General features: G+C 37.0%; 2 protein-coding genes across 3 annotated transcripts in view; both read left to right on the top strand.

Moving 5' to 3' along the window:
- The first annotated feature begins 85 nt into the window (after positions 1-85).
- itm2b (integral membrane protein 2B) lies at positions 86-19437 on the top strand. 2 transcript variants are annotated; one of them, XM_015383351.1, is made up of 7 exons: positions 86-326; positions 15013-15183; positions 15901-15960; positions 16128-16268; positions 16612-16722; positions 17140-17290; positions 18662-19437. In XM_015383351.1, the coding sequence occupies exons 1-7, from the start codon at positions 243-245 to the stop codon at positions 18748-18750; spliced, it is 807 nt and encodes a 268-aa protein (XP_015238837.1). In that variant the 5' UTR covers positions 86-242; the 3' UTR covers positions 18751-19437. The 2 variants fall into 2 exon arrangements, with proteins under 2 accessions (XP_015238837.1, XP_015238838.1); XM_015383352.1 differs by having other exon boundaries at positions 15013-15144.
- A 1986-nt stretch (positions 19438-21423) lies between these two features.
- Positions 21424-21812, top strand: part of nek5 (NIMA related kinase 5) — a 23574-nt gene continuing 23185 nt past the window's right edge. Inside the window, exon 1 of the mRNA XM_015383326.1 lies at positions 21424-21479. The gene's annotated coding sequence lies outside the window, so the exon portion shown is untranslated. The remainder of the gene's footprint in view (positions 21480-21812) is intronic.

The raw sequence follows: 21812 nt of genomic DNA on the forward strand, positions 1-21812 counted from the left end.
TTCAGTTTTTGCTTCTTGTCCTAGCATTGTTTGTTATTTTATTTTGGCGGGTCAAAGCGGAAGTTACGCAGTAGCTTCGCGCTGCCTTCATGACCTATCGGCTGTTATCACAACAAATCAGACTTGGCTGAAAGGGAAGCGCGACTACTTCTCTTCGGAGCAACTCTTGGTAGTTTATTGTTCTTTCTACCGGCCTGTTTGTTGCTTTTTGTCGTGGGGAGTTTTCCATCGACGGTTTCAGGATGGTAAAAGTTTCATTTAACGGCGCTTTGGCGCAGAAAGATGTGAAGAAAGATGCTGAAACTCTGATCCCCGAGGAGAACACGGTAAGAAAAAAAAAAAAATGGCTTTTAGGGCTGAACACAAGAGCAGCTCTGGCGTGGAGGGGCGAAAGTAACCTGTACTTTAAATACGTTTTAAGGCAGTGATATTTTACTCCAAAGTTGACATTTGTGAATATGTCATCGATGTTTTTATTAAATGAAAGCTGTTTGTGTGAAATATATTTACGTCGTAAGAGTTTTGACGGACGTTACTTCCTGATTTGGCCTTTAGCTTCTTGTTTAAACAGCAAAAATGCTAATTTTATAAACTTGTTTGTTTCAACGCTCGGTTTTTTTAACTCTTACCCGGTGAATTCAAGAAATTGCCCAAACAAAGGCAACCTCTTTTGTCTTTGTCATGTAAACGGATGTAATTTTGTTTATGCGCTTTTTGCCAAACGCAGCGCGAAGGTCAGATTAGAGATTATTTGCCCTCAATTCAAGATTTTTTCCTTTTAAAGTTGTTTAACTAATAGAAATATTATTTCTAAATGATAGAATATATAAAAATAAAACATAGGCTACAGTTACTCCCATTTACCAAGCAGACGGAATTTACCTACGTGTGAAATTTGGTTTAATATGGCGTTTTGATCACATTAATTGCAGTTAATGTCATATCAACATGCCAATCAGATCTTTTATTACAAACTTAATAAACTAAATAAACGTTTTTTTTGTGTGTGTTTAAGTAGAAGTTGCACGTATTTATTTTCAAACTGGAACTTTAATTTTAGTTAATCCTCTTAAAAATCAAGTTTTATTCTGTTTTCGCCCCCGTTTTATGAGAGTAGCTTTATTATAGGGAGCTGTGGAGTCTCAGGATAATTAGCTTTAAGGTGCTCACTCCCTGTTAAACACTAGACACTAATAACAGAGTTTTAATGAGGATTTGGTTGGATTCAGCAGAAGGATCTCAGTTTAATTGGTTGTGCCCTATTTACAGAAAACCCCATGATCAAACAGATATTAAATTGCAGCTGTATAAATACAACTTTCACAATATAAAGATGTTTTTTTGTACTACCAGTTATTTTATATCTAATAATAAATGCACTTTTTGTTTTTTTCTGTGGCGATATAAGTTTGGAACAAAAAGGATTACAAAATAGCCTTCAGTTGTTCATTAGCTGGTCTGTTTTTAACCTTTTTTTTAATATTTAACTAAACTCAAAACAAAGCAGATGCTGGTATTGTTGTCTTTAGGTCAAATATGGAAGGGTTTTATTTTGCTGACTTAAATAATCTCAATAAAAAATTTATATATTTAGTGTTTGACTTCACCAAGCATAATGCTGAAATGTCTCTGTTGGTTTCTTCTTTTCTGTAATAAGAGGATGTAAAAGAAAGTGGACAAGCTGAGGAATTCCCCACCTTTTATTAACTCCCTGAGCATCTCAGCTGTGTTTGGTTGACAGTTCATCATCTGGGCTGTTTGTCTGACATGCTGGTTTTATTGAAGGGAATGGTTTACTCTAAAGCCGATGATAAAGAAGTAAGCCTTTCGTTTCAGTATCAGTCGTAAAACTAAAGGAGTTCTGGGTGAATTTCTTTAGGGGTTTTCCTGAGCTCAAAAGTGGGCTGAAGTCAGTGAAGGTCACTTATGTGTTCAATCTGAGCCCGGTTCTTTGGTTGTGACTGTTTTTCTCATGGTGTTCACTAGTTCAGATGTTTACATTTTATAACAGCTTTGAGAGCTGAGTGATGTAACCCTACAGACTCACTGGTTGAATAATTCAGACTCTCTGAGCAGAGTGCGGTTAAACATCTTGGCTGCTGATTTGTTTCGATGCTCTTGTGGTAAAGCTTATCAGAAGTGTCTGTGCTCAGCTATTTCCCCACCCTGCTGTAAAACCAAATTTTGTTTTTTCTTCTAATGCAGGCAGAGGAAGTTTAAGCTATGCGTGCAAGTTGAGAGAGAACACAGTAAGCTGTGCAGATCGTAAGTCTGATGAACAGCTAAAACAAATGCATGTTCATAAGATTACGAATAAAGATTTGTGCACATTGGAGAACGTTCTGTTCTTCATGAAGGCTTTTCTGTCCAAGTTTTTGTTTTATTGCTGCAGACTTTCTTGAGGCCTGTAGACTGGTGCAGTTTCATTCTCTTACCCTTATCTTGTTAATCAGAGCTTAATGTTTCCCATTTGGGAATAGAGTGCGTGCAAACCCAGCAGGTGGTCTACTTTGTGTGGATTGTACTGGAGAACAGAAAAAAAAAGATTGGATTTGCAATGTTTAACCTCTTTTTATCTGATTGATCCAAATTCTTTTAAAATCAGATTAATTCTACAAAGAACTAAGTAAATTAAATACTATTACATCTTTTGAAAGAATTAAAAATATGAGCTAAACGGATCTTTTGGTTCTTAAAAAAAACAAAAAAAAAAAACTAAGATTTGTAAATTGTAAAGTTGCACATAATTTTAGTTTTTAGTGACTTACATTTTTAAAAAGATATGAAAAGATACTTTTTTTGAATGACTGAGTTGTGATATTCAGTGACAGATTATTTTTTTCGTTTTTTTATTCTAATCATTCTGTGCCTGATTGCTCTCTGTAGAGTTCTTAGAATTGAAGCTGTTCAGAAAAAGGTTTAGAAAGAAAACTTGTAAGAAAATAATTTTAGGACAGTGATCTTGGCTTAAATGTAGATCTGATCAACCCCATGAACACATTTATGTTTGTAAAACGATAATAGTTTCTACTTTTTAACAGTTAATAGATAATATGACTAATGCTGAGCATAAAATTCACTTTTAAGTTTAAGGACAACACAAGTTACATATGAAAAGTTTTGAAAACCATTTAACGGGAGCTGTTTCTGCTTTCCTTCTTTGCTGTGAACTTCTGCAGTTGCCTGGTAAAGTTTGTATATTTTATCATTGCTAAGAAGTGACTTAGAGGGCTGAATGGCAATCTTTATAGTGTCCTGTGGTTGCAGCTAAAGCTTAATAAATAAATATTTTTAACTTTTATTCTCTGTCCCCAGACTCTAAATAATTCTGTTTATTCATGTCTGCTTCGGTGACAAAGAGGTCCTGTGACTATCGACACAAGGTGCTACCAACACAGTTGGGATTGTTCCATTATAAAAAAACCAGCCCAAACATTGTTCTTTCCTTTGTTTTTGTTTAAACTCCAAACCAAATGGTCAGTTTATAAAGATACCTTTGGTTTTTTTCCCATTTAGTCTGAAACATACAGGGGAAAATATTCGTCTGACTCAGTCCAAATCTTTAAAAAGGGAAAACACTCTAAAGCTTTAGAAAAAGTATGAAGACTTTATAGGTTTACTAGCAGAAAACTTATTAGAAGAAAATACAATTAAACTTCAACAAACTAATTTTAAGGTAGAAATAGTTGATCATCATGTTTATGCGACATGAGATGAAAACATCAGAGTTTGTTAGGAACGATTATTACTTGCAAAACACAAAAGTAAACAAATAAATGAATAAACCGAGTTAAAATCTTTATGCAGACATTGACCTCAGATAGAGTCTCATTTTCAGCTCCATCTAAAGTAGTTTTACTCAACAGATGTTGTTCATTTTACACCTCTTTTAACTATGTGAAAACCTTCCCTCCACTTTACCTTCTAAAACATTTTTATCCTGCAGTAAATGTAAACGAAAATGAAATGATTAAAAAAAAACATAGTTGTTCATTTTAAATCAATTTGCAAATTACAACAGATGTAAGAAGTATGCATAAATATATTCATATAAAGAGTTTATATTTGATGCTTTGTCTCATTTACTGCCATATGCTGTTATTCGTTTAGCAAAAAAGGCATGTTTTTCAAAACAATGACTTTATATGTATATATAATGATCAATAATTGATTAATAATGGTTAATCAGTCATCATTTCAGCCCTTATAAAAATGCTTTAGTTTTTATAAAGACTTTTCAGTTTTTTGCTTCAGTTTTTCTCCTGTGCCATTATGTACTATAGTCGCCCACCTGCTTTTGTAACAGCAAAGACACTATCCACAGCTAGGCTAACTTATCTCCTATTACTCCTCCTGTCTGTAGAAAGTGTGGGCTTTAATGTATAAATATATTTTTCCCATTACTTGAAATAACTTTGCTTACTTAATTTAGAAGAAAAAACGCCGCCTGTTGTCTTTACCAGAAGGTTTCTGATCACAATAAATGGCCCGTTAAATAACTCCTGTGATGCTGTGCTTCGATATGTCGCCATTAAAACGACTGTTTATCTGAGCATAGCTAAAACTGGCCTCCATTTCTGCCCAGTTGATGTCTCTCCAGTTTGAAGGGATGATTAAGCTAAAATCTGCTGCAGTATCACAGGAATTCCCAAACATTTCAGCCTTTACAAAGCAATAGACCGCTGACCCCTTTTCCTTCACTGTTCAATCTGCAGTAACACATGTTTCTGGTTTGTTTACATCATGTGCCCCTCATTGTCTAAATGATCAGCACCCTTCGCTCCTGGTGACTTGATCTCAGCCTGATCCATTTGCCTGTATGGAAATGTTTGCCTGACTCTGCTTCCCTGTTTAGGAAACTCCTCTAAAAGTCTGACCACACTGGTCCTAAATAAAATCAGGAAATAAAATTGTTTTCTCTTGTATTCTCAATAATTATCTCATCATTTCTATTTTAGTTGAATATCAAATAAAAACATAGATCCTAACTTTAGTTCTCTTTTTTATTGCAGAAGGCAGGATTTCTGGTCCTCCTTTGTAACCTGAGTTGACCTCAGCCCCATTTTGTTTTTGTCTCACAGATCATTTGAACTTGCAGGTGCTACAGAAGGGGAATTTCTTTCACTTTCGCTTAGTCTGCAAAGTTTCCCAATAAATTCAAAGTGCCAGCATGGAGGCGGCTGGTTTTATGGGTTTATCATAAAGAGTGTAAGCCTCCTGACGAGGTGACAGGACGGATCAACACTCATTCCTTTAACCTGTTTAGTTTTTGCACAATTTGTAGCTCTTTAACGTTTTAATCTCCTTTCCTGGCTGAGACTGATTGTCTGGCTGCTCTTCTTTTCATTAATCCACGATTGCCAGCATGTTAGTGTTTTTGTTTGGTAGTTTGGCAGCCTTTCCTCTCTTCAGACATAATTCGCTTTATTCTGACACCAATAAAATACTTTAGTGTTATGACTGCATCCTGCCTGGGGTTTTTTTTCTGTATATTTTGTACCTGTGGTTAAAGTTTGACTGTATCTAGACTTGGCTTTTCTTGGCACAGAAAGATATTTTTACCCAACAGAAGTTTCTGGTTACATACATGCACTGATATAGCTTATGGAGATAGTTGTTTTCCTGCTTCAGAAGCTGAATAAAACGTTTCAGCTGCACTCCGTCTGATCACACAGGATCACACAGAACAAAGGGTGGGTGCATTGTAGCTTTCACTTTCAGCTTATTGAAGAGAAACCATCATTGGATTTCCAGAATAAACTGGGTGGCCAATGATCACAAAATGCAACTTAGGGGAGCAGGAGTTGGTTTAATCAGGAACTCTGATAAGATCAGATCAGAATATCTCTGGTCTCTACCACATGTTTAATCATGACCTTCTGTATCATGGACAGATTATTTTTGATTGATCAGAGGCTCTAGTCTCTCAGCCTGATGCAAAGCTGTCCTGCTTGAAAAGCATTAGAATTTGGTTTGTGTCTTTATGTTGTCACACTCTGAATTCAGCCTATTTTATTTATCTGAAGTGTTCAGGGAACATTTATGAATTCATGCCATATAGTGTAGTCCTCATCTCTGCTCCAATTCTTCTATGAATGTTTTAATTGATTCTGTCATAGAGAACAAGAGAACTCAGTTTAGGTACTTTAATTAAAATTAATTAAAAGTAAAGTTGTTTAACAAATGTTTTTCCATAAAACTTGCAGATAACTGAACCTCTAGTTGGCTTATCTTAAGGTTAGCACGATGGGGCGTCAGAGCTTATCTCCTTACAGGTTGATACGTCACTCTGCGTGCTGCGCTGTCAGCGTGCAGCAAAGATCCTGTTTGAGCTGACGTGTGATTAGGCAGCAGCAGCTGTAGTGTTTGAGTCTGGCTGCAGCTCAGCATTCAGGCCGCGTCGATTCTTCACCCTCCGTGTCTTTGTTGGGGATGTAATTAGGCGGTTCAGGGATTTTCATCCCAGCTACTTTCACATCCATCACTTTTCAGTAATCGACTTCTGGGCTTCAGTGTCTTTCTATCCTTTCAGTTAAAAGTATTTAAAAGGGGAAAACTGTAAATGGGCTCAGCTAAAGCTGAGTTAGTTTCTTCAAGATTTCCTTTCACTTTGAAAGCTTATATTATTAAATTGATCTATACTAACAAACATTTCTGTATCAAATGTTTTAAATGTGCAGTCAAACTAGATTTATATTATATTCATACTAAACATATTAGAATATACAAGTAGAAATGCTCTTTTAAGTGGGCAGAAAATCTGTGAGGGTTTTTTTTCCCCGTTATCTTATGCAGACCAGTTAGTTATACGTCAGCTTGTGCACCTAAATTCGGCCAATCATGTATCACTGGTCATCTGTCAATCACATTTTTTTAGTCATAGGATCTTGATGTTGCATGTTTCTGCTGTCCATAGCGTTCCTTGACAGTGTTGTTGCTAAATGCTACTTGGTCCCAATGTAATTTTCCATTGGGAATCTACTAGCACTAAGCTGCTAACTGGTTCCCAAGATGCTTCCGAGACACCGGCCACAACCAAACTTGCGAACCTTCCACCACAACAACCCTTCCCCCTTTATAATCGACCAATCACACTCACTTCATTCACTCGTGTAAAGTTGCTTCCCTTTGACTTTGATACAAAAAAAACTTTAAGAATAAAAGCAAAACAAATGTTTATCTGGAAACTTAACTGACAATGTTTCTGTCTGAAAGTCAAAGGCCACTTTAAACATTAATCTTTAATCTCTTCTTAGATCAACTGAGGTTTTCAATGGTTTTACTCTTTTCTGTGAGTCTCTCCCAGATTACTGGAGCATTAAGAGCAGGTCTGGATGCTAAATCCACTGAAAACTGGTATAATGTTCTTTGCATCTATATTCTAACAGAAATATTTTAAGATATATTCTCTGGGATATGGGAGCCAGTGGAAGGGCTTTACATCTGGGCTGGTGTTTTCTTGTATTTTTTTTGTTTTGTTTTTGGCAGAGCTGTGAAGGCATCTCTTCAGTAATCAGTTCTACTGTAAATGAACGTGATTTTTTTTCCAGGTCCTTCTGTGACATTAGTTTTTTAAACCTGATATTCTTTAAGTGACAGCAGGTCAACTTTGTTACTGTCCTTATGAGCGTCTGAAGGTTCAGTTCTGAGTCCATCTCTGCACTCAGATCCAGAGCTGCTTGGTGGTTTGTTGCTGGATTAGCCAGAGCTGTCTGCTAACTTTTAAACGCTCAATGCATGGGTGTTGGCACATGCATACATTGATTTCCTCTACACATTTACCCAGAACCCACATGGGGTTCATAGTCGCCTGGTGATCTTTTTTTTTTTTTTTTTAAAGATGATGGCCACCTTAGTGACCACTAAGATCCAAGCTGCTGCTCAGTTCATAGAATCAGGCTGCTCACTAAATTTATGTCCATGTTTAAAAAGTTAATGTTAAACTTTTTAAACATGGACAACCAGAAAACCTTCCTGGATGCGAACAGGGTTGATCACACTGAGGTCACTGTTGGTCCTGATGGGTTTTTAAAGAGAATGAGTAACATTACTTATCAGTCAAACTTTCACCTTTTGGAAAGTGTTGGCTGATGAAGCTGCTATGAGTCATGTTTGCTCTTTTTTTCTATCTTTCTGTGTTCATTTTAGACTGATATCTGGAGGTAGAGTTCTTTTATTTTTGTTTTATCGGTAAAAATATTTCACGTATCCTGTTCTTTATAAAGCAGAACTAAACAGCTAAGTTCATAATTAGAAAAATTTCCAAAATTAAATGTATCTTTTTTTTATCGTGATGTGCAGTGTCTTATGTTTGCAGGAACTGAGTCTGCAGCTACGCAGTGGAGTGATTGCAGCCAAAAATAGTCATAACTGATATCAAGCTCTTTTTTTAGATTGATAAACTAATCTAATAAAACGCACGCATAGTTTTTGTCGCCTAAAAACCTTTTTCTCATTTGCGCCCTTTACCGTACAGGAATGACTTTTTCTCCGATGTTAGCAGTGTCATTTATTTAACAACTATTATGTTATGTGATTCTGTAGACCGTGGCCCCTGTGCAAAAACATCTTCAAAAGCCTTTCATACGCATTTGTAAAGTCCAATGAACACTTATATGCGAGTCTTTATCTTATAAAGAAAACTTTCCTTTCTCTGGAAAATCAAAAACCCTTTAAAAGAAACAAGGTCATGCTTTATTGGTAATATCAGTATAAGCTAGCTATACTAGTATTATACTGTAGTGGTCATCAGAACTATTAACTATGTCAACCCAGCTACATGTTTTTAATCTTTTTTATGGTAGTTTGGGAGAAAAACAGTAAAAAGGAAACTGGTAGAACGCTCTAAGCGAAAGGAAAAGGAGGCAAACTAAGCTTCAGAAATCCCTAATTACTGGATCTCTGTTGCTTTTATCATTTCTAGAAGAGTTTATAGGTGGTAATATTTATTGGATAGGAATAATTTTAAATAAAGCATCTAGATTATGTTGTACATTTGAACGTTGTAGTTAATAAAAACTATGATGTTTTGCTGAAGGTTAACAAATACTGACCTGTGCAGAGATCCTGGTAGATGGTTGTTAGATTTTTAACCTGCATGTCTTTTAAAACTTGTCCCCTGAACTAAAAAACATGTGTCCACAGACACTGGAATAGTGTTACTATGTAAACAATGTGCTGTTAATGCAGAAGTAGCTTCATTCAACATCTCTGTTGGAGAGCTGAAACAGAATAACACCTAAATGTTTTACAAGTTAAAGACATTTAATGATCTAATATTGAAGGCTTGACAACCAAACCAGGTATTTAAAAAAAGGAAAAATAGACATTTAACTGATAAAACACACTTGTGACCCCAAGTGTTTTCCTATGTTTAGATCTTAACGATTGCTTTGGAAATTTGTGTTCATGTGTGAGAAAGAGCACACAGTTGATTGTATCAGGAGGCCTACAGTGAATGAGGACTGGTTAGTCATTATGTGGTGGTATGTCAGCCTGTACACCACATTATTAAAGCGTCTGTTTGTGCCGCCAGCTGAGTTTACTTCCCTGTCTGCCACTTTCTGTCAACACAAGTCATCTTCTGAACACTTCTCTTCCTGTTTTGATCCTCATATTTTGCTGCTGCGACCTCCCTCTACATGTTAAACGTTTAGGTTACTGACCTAAAACTGTCTTGGCTCCAGTTTGTGGTTTTCCAATCCTTTGCTCTCTGGTTAATATCACAGGCATGTGGGCTGCTTGAAAAGGATTACAGCCTAATCAAGCAGACAGTCAGCGACTGAGCTTTAGCTGCCTCCCTCCGAGCGCCACCGACCACTAAAACTCAAGAAGAGGGGGATTAAGCAGACGGGTAGGAGCTGAGTCCAGCAGCTCTGAGGCCCACATAGCCTTCACTTTGTGCAGATTCCCTCCAAATGATCAATGCTTCCTAAGCTGCTCATGATAACCGGTTAGCCCCACTGATCACTCTTCCTAATGTTTGTACCCAGATGCTTTAAAACCAGTCTAATGGAAGTCCAAGATTTAACTCTTTATAATCCACTTAAACTAATTCCAGTGTAATTTATGGAGCCAGATAAAAGCAGATTTCCTTCCTTAGAAGCTCTACTTTGGATATTTATAAATGTTAAAAGGTAAAAAAAAAAATTTTTGTCATTGGATTTTATCAAAATGATTAAATCGTGTCGGTAAAGTAGTGACTACCAATGTCCTGAATGGGGTCCTCTCCACCGCTGTAACCTGTTTTTAGCTCTTATGCAGAATAGAGGTGTAGAGTTTCATATGTGTGTGTCGGTGCACGGAAGTCAAACCTGTTCTGTACAGATACTCACCTGTCACCAGAGAAACGCAAACACAACCTTTCATCAGGTGGATTAATGCTTAGACCTTCCTAGCTGTAGTTTAATGAACTATGATCTCCTTTAAATGGATAAAGTTATGAGAGTACATCAATTACACACCTTATGCATTAGGACCTTTTAAACACGTTTACTAACATCCATTACACTTTTACTGACGTTTTCCGGTTACTCATTTATTTATTTGGGACCAAAAACTGGTTTCTGTATCTATATTATATTTACAGAACATAATTTGCTGACTTTCAAATGGATCAAAATTTGGTTATTTGTCTTAAAAACATTCCTCTTCCCTTTATGTTTAAAAAGACATGTCTCTAGTGAAGAAGCGACGCCATTGCCCACTAGGTTGTTTTTAACATTCTTTGTTTTTTTTTAAGAGACTTTGAGTAACTTCTTTATTTCAAGAAAAGACAAGGAAGTAAAAAAAAAAACAAACTTGTTGCTTTAGGCAGCGGTGTAGGCGTCCCTGCATCTGTTCCAGTTAAAAGGCTGCCAGTTTTCTTCAGAATCATGTTAAATAGATATTTGACTTGTCAGAACTCGAACTCCCTTCCAAATACTCAAGCTTGTATGGAAAAGTCCAGGAGTCTATTGACCTGTAAAACTTCTTTTGTCTCCATAGATTGAATGTGGTCAGTGGGGGAATTGTCTGTTCGACCACCAGATTGGCAACCACGGGTCAAAATGGCATAAAACTATTTTAAGATGCGGAAAGAGAGCGCTGCAGCAGTTAACTGCACTGTACAGTGTTTTATGTTTGCTGTATTTAAAACAAACACTAAACACTTCTTCTTTACAAGTGGTGCTGACATTTGTCAATTTGATTATGTTTTGGTTACATTTTGTGGCCTGATGTGTTCATAAATATGTCACTGATTTTTTTTACTTTTTCCTTTCTGTCACGTAACTGTAGCATCGGACATAAACAGTAATTTCAGTTGCAATATATCTCATCTGCAAAAGGCACGGATTTCAATTTTTTATCTATTCCACTACTTAATCACCGTCTGTTTCTCTGACTACTGTTACATATTTTAGGTTATCTTATTATTCAGTCTTATTTAGATTTATATGCTTTTATATTAGAACTCAAACAACGAATCAGATAAATTATTAATTGATCATTATAATTTATATCCATCAATTTAGTAATTGAATAATTATTAACTGTTTTTACAGGCTATGGAGTTTAATAGCTAAAAGAAAAACCCTCTTAAAGCCGTGATTAACCCCAAAACAGGTAAACAAATAATTTTTTCCATTTATGATGAAGAATCTTCTTTGTCTGTAAATTGGCTCCTCAAGTGACGTAGTTTTCGTTTCACCTGCTTCAACTATATTTAAAACGGGTCAGCAGCATTATCTTTGCTGATTTTCGGGTCTTTGCTAACTGAAAGCGCCATGATCTGTAGCTGCATGTTGACGTGAAGCAGACTTAACACGCCTTTTCTCCTCGCTGAGGCGTCTGCATACTTTAATGTGCTGCAGAGTGTGGTAATGAGGGCGTGTGTACGTTGCAGTTATGAAACGTTCCTCTGAGGGCCTGTTGGGTCTTGTTGGTTAAGTTTTCTAGTTGTGGTTGTTAAACCAGAATATCTCAGCCTCTGGATCCAGATACGACTTTAAGAAATGCCTTATTATTTGGACGGGGTTCTTGTTTTAGACCCTTCATTCAGGATAAAACAATTTAAATTTAACAATTTAACAATTTAAATTGGAACAGATAAAACATTCTCTTACAACGATGTTGTTGATGGGAACCCGTCTTCAGATATTAACTTCACTCCCTTCTACTCCCTACATCTGCGAGGGCTCCCTCTAATGAAATCAGATTGTAATCTTTAACTTCCTGTGCATAAATACAGTTGTGATCCAATTGCCAGACTGATCTATGAAAAAGAGGGAGCGACTGGTTTAGTACAACATACTGGTATAAAAAGTTTCTAATGGACTTTGAATCTGTTCTTGGCTCGACAGACCTGTTGCTGCAGCAGTAATAGGAGTGGCTCAATATGTTTATAATAGGCTCTAATTTATGCTCCATGTTGAACACGTCTTCCAGACATTCTTTGACTTGTTTTGAATTTTTCTGGAAATGCTGTATTAGCTGTATTTCACTCCCTAAAGACTTCAGAACTGAACCAGGCATGACTCAATCATTTGTGAGGTTTCATCTTCCTCTTTTTAATCCTCTTTTGTTTTTAGTTCCTTTTTTCTGCTCATGTCAAGCTGTGTGTGCCATGTGAACAGACCTCTTCTCAGCAGGAGCTGAGCTTTAACGCTTCTGCCTCAGGAAATGTCCCCTTAGCACATATAGTCTGTGCCAGCGTTTCTCTGGTTCCTCATTTCTCAACAGCAACTCTGTTACTCTTATTATTTTCCAGGAAACATCACTAGGGGGAGTTTTTTATATTTTTTCAGTTTCCTGTTTGCTGAAGGGAAGGCCTAAAAGTGCAGACTGTCGTCTTTTAATTGCTGACCATCTGTAGTTTTATCTCATAAGTTGGGGACTTGTTTTTGTGTGAGCAGTAAGGCTGAACATTCTGATTTGTTCTCTGCTGAACATAAAGGGACTTGGAAACGGATTGAAATCAGTAGCCATTGACCCATAACTCCACATCAACAGGGCCTTGGAGGAGAGGCGGTTCTTGAAGCTAATGTTGCTTCTTCTGATTTACATGATTAAAACGGCACAAAAAACTCTGTTTAAACAAAAACTGTTATTAACAAATAAAAGAAAAAGGTCAAGAGTGGATTAGCAGACGGAGGGAGCAGCAATTCAACTAACTCATCCTTTGGCCAGACAATTCATCACTTAATCTCTAGATACAAGTCTTAGCCTTAGTGTGTTTTGAAAGAAATTTCAAATAGCAACAAAGTTTCAGACGATTTTGAAGTTGAAAGGAAATTATACATATAATGAGGTAATACTCTATAGAACAGTGCACCTTTGTTTAATATTTCATCTTGGTAAAACATGTTGGTTCTTCAGCACAGTGGGACGTTGCCAGTCTATAAAGAAAAACAGATATATTGAAAAAGGAGAGATGACCTTAGACACATAGCTAGAGCTAGACAGTGCTGCTGGAATGTCCTAGTCAAAGTCTAAATGGAGAATCTATACCAAGATTTAAATAATGTTCTTCACAGCTGCCCCTGATTTAATCAGACTAAACTTGAGTAGTTTTGCTTAGATGTTCAAAGCTAGATGATGAAAGTCTTCCTGCTGTAACTACAGTGAAAAATTATCGACTTGTAGAGCTGAACACAAACGCATGCTTTGCCATTCTGTTTTCCATTTCACAAACAATACAGCTTTTTTCCTCCACTTCAGCTATAAACTGTTTTCTATTGGTCTGTCACAAACAAACACAATCCAAATAAATTCAGTGAATAGTGCCTCTTTAACACGACAAGAATGAAATACTCGAGGCTGTTTGAACACTTCTGGGAAGGACTGATAACAGCAAGACAATAGCTGCATAAAACAGGACATCATGGACATATTGAATGTTTATTCTGTATTCTAAAACCAGAAACATTCGGCTGTTTCAAACCGTTCAATATTGTGAAGGAAGAATTTTCTTTAAGGAATGAAGTCATGTAAAAACTTTTAGACCTGAACTTACCTTATAAAGTTAAAAGCTATTTCAGTTTGTGTTTTATTTATGTTTTCTATTTCTGGTTTAGCTGCCGGTTTCAGTGCATGAGAACAACAGCAGGAAATGTTTGTGTCCCTGAGCTGCACTGGGTGGTACGGCTGTAAACAGTGTCAGAAGAGCGAAGCAGAAAATATGGCCGCTGCTGGGAAGTCAGTCAGTGTGTCCAAAGTGGATTAACACAGATATTAATATTTTACGAAGCATAAACTTGGATTCCTCAATGACAGAACAGGGTTTTTATATGCTTCTCTTGTTTAAATTAGACAACTGAGGTGATTTTAGATTAACTATTATACGTATAATGCAGACATATGCTTGTCTTTTTCCACACTTTGAAACTTGATGCTTTGATTCTTTGTTGAATTTTATTATTTCTTTTTTATTACTATTTTAAAGAGTAGTCAGCAACCCAAGCCACAGACATGCTATTGAGTTGAGGTTGAAAAGCAGCTGTTTTTATTCCCTAACCCTTTTTTATTTCCCTTTCTATAACCTGAGCCTTTCTGTTCCTTTTACCTGCCGCTGGTCCATATCATTACAAGCAGCCTATTCTTCAGGTGCTTGTAAAAAAAAATTCTGCACCTTCATCGGTTTGATAGAAATGTATTTTGTTTTTCCAAGCGATGATCCACCCTGGTCTCCCATCACACCCTGGCCTCTGGCAGGCTGTTTCTGGAGATTTTCCAGACTCAAGAGGTCTGCCAATTATGATCAAACCCTGATTCTTTTCTGTTCCCAGATCAGCAGCTGTGTCACAGCTGGAAAAGACTGAAAGTATTTGACTTTAAATTTACATTCAACAAGTAATTTACTGTTTTGTGGATATTCTTAAAGAACCCATCAGTAGATTATTGGATAAAAACAGAACTAATATCAGTTTGTGATAAAACTATTAAGGTAATCACATGAAGCCTGGAGTAGGGTTCATTTGAAACTTGTTCCCAGACTGAATGTGGCCTAAAACTTTTCTCTCTTCTCTTCTGCAGGACGCTGAAGCTGCTGTGTTGGTGCACCGCCGCTCTCGCGTCTGGTGCTGGTGCATGTGCCTGGGTCTGGCCCTCATGCTGTCTGGAGTGGTCGTAGCAGGAGCCTACCTGTACCGCTACTACACCCAGGAGGTGAACAAAAGTCTCTACAGCTCTGAGGAAGAACCTCAAGTGAGGAAAAAAAAAAGATTTCAAATCAGCCCTTTTTTCATGGGTTCAGCTGTGAACTGAATGTCAGGATGTTGGCTGAGTTCTTTCAAATGCTTCCTGCTCTTCAGCTCCCCTGCAGGCTTTTTATGGCATTTATGTCCAATGACTGCTCTGATAAATTGTATTTTTTTTAAACCTAAATCTATAAAACTGCTCTTCTGTGACTCATTTTATTAGCTGAATATGGGTAGAAAAACAACCCCAAAATCAGCCCTCTAAGTCTCTTCAATTGTGATCAGTTTATAAAAAAGTTGGTCATGCAGATAAATTACAGACAGCGTCTTAGCTCCTATTTCAGAGAGAATTATTTTAGGTTTAAAATGAGAGGACTGGTCTCCACACAGACTGTCTTCTTATGAATTACAGCCAAACAATACATCAAAAACATGTGTTAGGTGTGCAACTTAATCACGTTGCAAGTAAAATCCTCATTTGGTGAAGAGAAATAAAAAGCCAAATGAAAGAAAGGAGGTAGAAGCAGAGCGTTTCAGTGAGTTTGCATGCTTCGCTAGCTCAATGTGCTGCAGCTCCTCCAGTCCAGGAACATGGCTGTTAGATTAAATAGTTGCTGTAAATGTCCTTTAAGCTGATCAAAGTGTGTGTCTGTGTCGCCTTGTGATGTCATCGATCTCTACATGTTTGTATAGATCCTAACATTTTTTATTTTCTTCTTTGAAGCCGGTCTACTGGTGTGGAGTAGGTTACGTTGAGGAAGATTACATGGTTCCTGATGAAGAGGTTTGTGAAAACTGTACTTCATCTATTGTTGTTTAGTTGAAAGCTGCTTACATTTTATTCAATAACTTAAAATATAAAGATAACTAGTCAGGAAGTTTTATTCTGAAGCTCCCACTGCTCCAGGGTGAGGCAGTATAGTGAACATGTTCTTCCTTTAACCTCCACAGGTTGAGAGGCCCAGCAGGATCGTGCAGAGGATAGAAGAGAGGATCAGGGTTCTGGAGCGGGAGCAGGTGGAGCTCATCAGCGTTCCTGTGCCTGAGTTCGAGGAAGGAGACCCTGCAGATATCGTCCATGACTTCCAGAGGGTGAGACGGCTCAGAGCATGATATAAGAGTCCAGGAGGATGGTTCTGTTTTGATGATGGGTAGACCATTGCTTTTGTTTCTTTTTCAACAATCTGAGGCATTTCTAGACCTCCTCATGTTAGTTCCTCATTTAATGTTCAGTTAGTGTGTTTGATGATCAAGTAAAAGTTTACCCCAATTCGAAAAAGGACAACCCAATTTTAATTTGGATTGATCTGTCAGTTTTGATAGAAACACTCTACCTGCCTTGAGCAGTACCTGAAATCATTATAGAACAGAACTACTTTCATAGTAATATTTCATGCTCTTAATATTTATCTCTGTGTTTTGTTTCCTCTCTCAGAGGTTGACTGCCTACCTGGATCTGAACCTCAACAAATGCTATGTTATCCCAATCAACACGTCCATCGTCATGCCTCCCAGAGACCTTTTGGATCTGCTCATCAATATTAAGGTACCAGAAATCTGACCTCAACCATGCTGGATTCCTGAAAGACTAAGATCTGATTCTGTCATATTGTTTTTCAAGAGCGGTGAATAAAATGAAGATTTAGAAACTAAGCAACATGTCAGAACAGGCGCTCTGTCCTTTAGATGCAATAGGGCCTGATGTAGCATGTGTTAGTCTAAAGGAATGCACTGGGTACATTTTTCATCGCAGTCAAATGTTCCAACAAATCGTTATTGACGGAAAATGATGTGACTCATAAAGCCTTAGGTTATGTGGTAAAATGTTAAAACTCAGGGTGTCAAAGTATTTCTTTTGGGTTGGTGAGCATTTAATAAAAATGGAGGAAAAAAATGTGTTTGACAAAAATGAAAGTATATTTTTCTGTGATGGATTTGTTTAGCATTTTTCCTCTCTGTCCAGGCTGGTACCTACCTGCCTCAATCCTACCTGATCCATGAGGAGATGGTGGTGACGGAGCGCCTGGAGCACGTCGACCAGCTTGGATACTTCATTAACAACCTCTGCCGTGGGAAGGAAACCTTCAAGCTGCAGCGCAGAGACAGAATCCTGGGTGTGTACCTTTTTTTTAACCATTTAACAGCAGCTGTGTCACACAAACAAAATACTGAGCAGGTTAAAGAGAAACTGAACCGAAGGAAATAAGGCCCACTTGATCTTAAAGCAAATATGGGGTGCATTGTTTTGAAGGGGATTCACACCCTTTAACCCTTCAGCAACTTTAATGTATTTTATTGGGATTTTATGATGCTTAATTCCCCCCACTTAGGGAGAGAGGATCAGGCTGAAGGTGTTTAGATGTTTCCTCACCAGCTTCATACAGCTGGATGCTTATTTTTTAATTTATTTTACTTTTTTGTTAATCTGCTTTGTTAGTAGCTCAAATTCAGGCAGATTGGTTAAAATATTCATAAATATCCATTTGAGGTCTCACCATTTCTCAGTTATAGTTCTAGACTTAGCCATTTGAGAATAAGATTTTAATCAAAGCTGTTTGTAAAAATAATTAGTTTTGTTGTATTTTTATCAAGCGATGTAATAATGAAGGGGAGCGAATTCAAAATAATGTTATAAAGTTTATGTCAGGGTTTGGTTGAGGTTTGAAGACCCAGATGCAGAGGCAGGGAGGCTGCGGAGATTTCTTGCAGTTTAATTGATGAAAAAACAGAAAACAAAGGCAGGAATTGAAAAATCCAATTAATAATGTAAATCAAATCAGAACTACGGAGACATTTGGGGAAACCAAACATGAGAAGCCAGGGAGAGACGAGGTAGGTAGACAAAAGCATGGGAAGACGGCAATGACAAGGAACCAATAAAGAGTGACAGCAGAGGGAGAGTATATGTAGCTGACTGAGACAAAGGCAGGGTTAACGAGCGGATAAGGAGCAGGTGTGAGAGGAGACAACGAGGAAGCCAAGGGGAAAGGAACACACACAAGAGGGCAACAGAGGAAAACAGAAAAACCTGAGAACTAACATAAATCTAGAAACTACAACAAAAATAGAAATTAAACCAATAAAACTAGAAAACAAGGAGCAAAGTAAAGCACAACAGAACCAAGACCATGACAGTTTAACAACTCCATATCAAACAGGAGGTTTCTTCCTGTTAAAAGGACGTTTTTCCTCTCCACTGTTGCTACATGTATGCCTGGTCTGATGCAATCAACTGGTTTTCCTTAGATAGAAAACTTTGAATCAATCTGACTGTATGATCTGGTGCCTTGAGATGACATGTGTTGTGAATTGGTGCTGTAGAAATTAACTGAATAGAATCATTTTCCTCTCTCTTAATAATTATCCTTTTATGTTAGACTGTCAAATAAAGTTAGAGACTATATATTGTTTTCCATGAGAACTTGAATTCGAGCTGCAAACTACCATTTCTGCAGCTTGATAACAAACCTTTTTCCATCTCACAGGTATCCAGAAGCGTGAAGCTCTCAACTGCCACAAGATTCGCCACTTCGAGAACAAGTTTGTGGTGGAAACTTTGATCTGCGAGCCTTAAGACGCCTCACCACAGCTCTTAAAGCCACTGGCGCCGAGTGAGATTGTGTTCTTGATCCTCACCTATCTGTCTACTATTCTGCAATAAAACGTTTGAGCGACTGAGGGGAGTGAAATGTGAAGCTGTTTGGTAAATATCTACTGAATGTTGATTTAAAAAAAAAAAAAAGGTAAAGCTTATAATTTTCTTCTTTCTGCATGGGAATCATCTAGGAGTATATTCAAGAAAATACCTAGCTTAAAATTTGCTGAATATCAACGTATAAATTATTATAATCAAAGCAGCTGCAGAAGTAGCAAACATTTGCTTTTTTAGATGTGACGTAATCTCTGATTTTCTGTTTGAATATAAAACCTTAGGCGACAGGGCAACCTTTGTATCACTGATTCTGGTTTTTCAACCTCATCAGTCTAGGGAGACTATTTTTCTAATGTCTGCTGTAGCTGATAGTATACTGCACCAGTTGTTTCCTATCTGGAAATCATTCTTAATGTAAGATTTTGGAATTGTTTTGTTTGTTTTCAACTCTTAAAAAAACAGGAAAAAAGTGGAAAGAGAAATAAGAATTAAGGGCTACCAAGAAGCACACTTATATGAAAGTCTTTTTCAAATATTTTTTCTAAAAGTTTCATTTTTGACAACTTTTCTTGTACTAATTTGTGTATATAATCTCGTCAAAGAAATAAACAAACCAACACAATAAACCAAAACTGGGAAAAACATTTCTTCTGTATGCTTCATTTCTTAAGTAATTTAACTGTATTGCCTCCTAGCCAGTAAGTGGATTAACCCCTGATGGATCCAGGCAGTCTGCAGGCTTCATCATGACATGCCCTCCTTAGGCGGGAGCATCATACTAAATATTGTATGGGTGCTGTGCTGCTGCCTCCCTGGAGACTGGATCAGCTGTCAGAGCGGGCGCCCAGGCCGGTGTCATCTGATCACAGTGGAAATTCATTTGTAATTAAAGTGCTAATCGGAGAGCACCCTCACACAGGAGCATCATGGGAAAAAGACCAGGAATTAGGCTGTGGATAGATGGATGGGTCACCTTGAATGAGCATGCAGGATGTCTTGTTGGTACTGAAACATACAGTCAGATTATCCAAGAAAAAATTATTCATGTGCTAAATTAAGGCGCCTGATTTTATGCCTCCTGGTCTTAGTTGTCATTTTGTTTGTTTAAACTTGGATCTATGTTCTGACCAGTTGCTGGTACCAACTAATATGAAAAAATTATGAAATCATAACCTTTCCTTCAAGAGCCTTTGAAAGATCCAAAGAAAAAGATCAGGTTGCTGAAGGAAGACAATAACTCCAACTGCAGGTGAAGCAAAGGACATCCTGTGACCTTTATCAAGATCCATGGTTCCACACAGGAGAGCCAGCTCCTCAGGAAAAGCTTAAATTCTAAGAGTAGGGACATTTTGTTGAGGACCGAAAAGGTGGTTTAAAAGCAGAGGAATGTGTAAATAAGAAACAACTGAAGAGAAGAGAATAGATTTCTACCTTAAAAACAATTTGAATTAAAGGGTTTTGACATTTTCCTCTATAAAAAACCATCCAGTTGCTTTGTTTTCTGAAGTCAGGGCATTAATAAAGTAAACTATACACAAACCCCACATCAAGTCTATTGCAATATTCACTGAAGTAATCATTTCTGGTATATTGCAAAGAAAGTAAAAAAAAAAGCACCTATATGATGGGCTTTACCTTAAATGGAATTCTGTACTCATGGCAACACAGAATACTCTTCCATTTTTATTAACAAATTAGTGCTGTGATGCAGTGGAGATTAATCACCAGGTAATCATCTTATAAGAATCTCACACCAGCATATGTTTTTTTAGTTTGGAACCAGATAAGCAGTATACAGGAAATTTTGGTCTAGTAATAGATTTTGAGTTTGGTAATGAATACAGTAGCCACATTCAAAGCAATTAAATTAACGCCCAGTTCTCGTTAAATTGAAAATGTTTTAGTTTTTATACAGATTTGATCATTGACCAAACTTTCATACATATACGTATATAAATATAATAAAATTTCAAATCATTCTTGGAACCTGATCTTTTATGTGATCTATTCAAGTCTTAATACGGTAGATTACTTTTAAAGAAAACACATTTTTAACAGAGTTTTTTTAAGTCTTCATGCCAACTTTGAGAACTGCGAGTTGTGTTTTAATTGGTGGGGATAACTAAATGTAGCAATAGACTTCTTTGAGCTGTTACTGCGAGTAAAGGTCCAAATCTCTGTTCTGAGGATTTAAGTACATCTGTTTCCTTTTACTTTGGCTCCTAAGCTTCTACAGATCAAGTATATGAGGGATCAGTACTTCTGCCATTTAGCTACTACAGCATACTGTCAGTCAAGGTTTGCTTTTCAAAAAGGAAAATCAATTTTCAAATGTTGACATTTACAGGAGAGGCATTGTTTTTCAATGTGGGATTTTCTAATAGACCAAATCAATAAAAAAGAAGGTGAAAATTCTTCTTTAGCAAGGTTTAAAATTTTTGAGGAATCATTATTTTCTCATCCTCAGCACTCCGTGAACTCCAACAACTACATCTCCCAGTGTGCTCTGCGGCACCTACTCTAGCGTACCGTGCTGTTTTTTTTTACATCTAAAGAGAGGCATTACAATGACGTCTCTCGACTTTTAAACTTATAACTGTTTTTTTTGTCTTTAAACTATGTAAAAACTGCGTTTATTCAGTTCCTAAACCGTAAGTAAACATTTCTTGTATTTAAGTATATAAAAAAAAGACAACGTATTTTCCTCCCAGACGAAGAAAGGTGTAGCTGGTTTGCTAACTGTGTTTTTTTGTATCCATGGCAACGGTCGTGTTCCGGTGAAATCTAAGTTGAGTAAAAAAAAAAAAAAAGAAAGAAAACTTCTATGCGATAATGGGAGTTAATTATTTATGGTAGCATAATCCAAACGTTTAGTATCAACATACTGATCTAACTTTCAATCTACTGTTATGAATAATAGTAGTATAATAGCATCATCTATCTATCTATCTATCTATCTATCTATCTATCTATCTATCTATCTA

The sequence above is a fragment of the Cyprinodon variegatus genome, unplaced genomic scaffold, assembly GCF_000732505.1.
Source record: "Cyprinodon variegatus isolate N-32 unplaced genomic scaffold, C_variegatus-1.0 Scaffold282, whole genome shotgun sequence".
In the NCBI taxonomy this organism is placed as follows: Eukaryota; Metazoa; Chordata; class Actinopteri; order Cyprinodontiformes; family Cyprinodontidae; genus Cyprinodon; species Cyprinodon variegatus.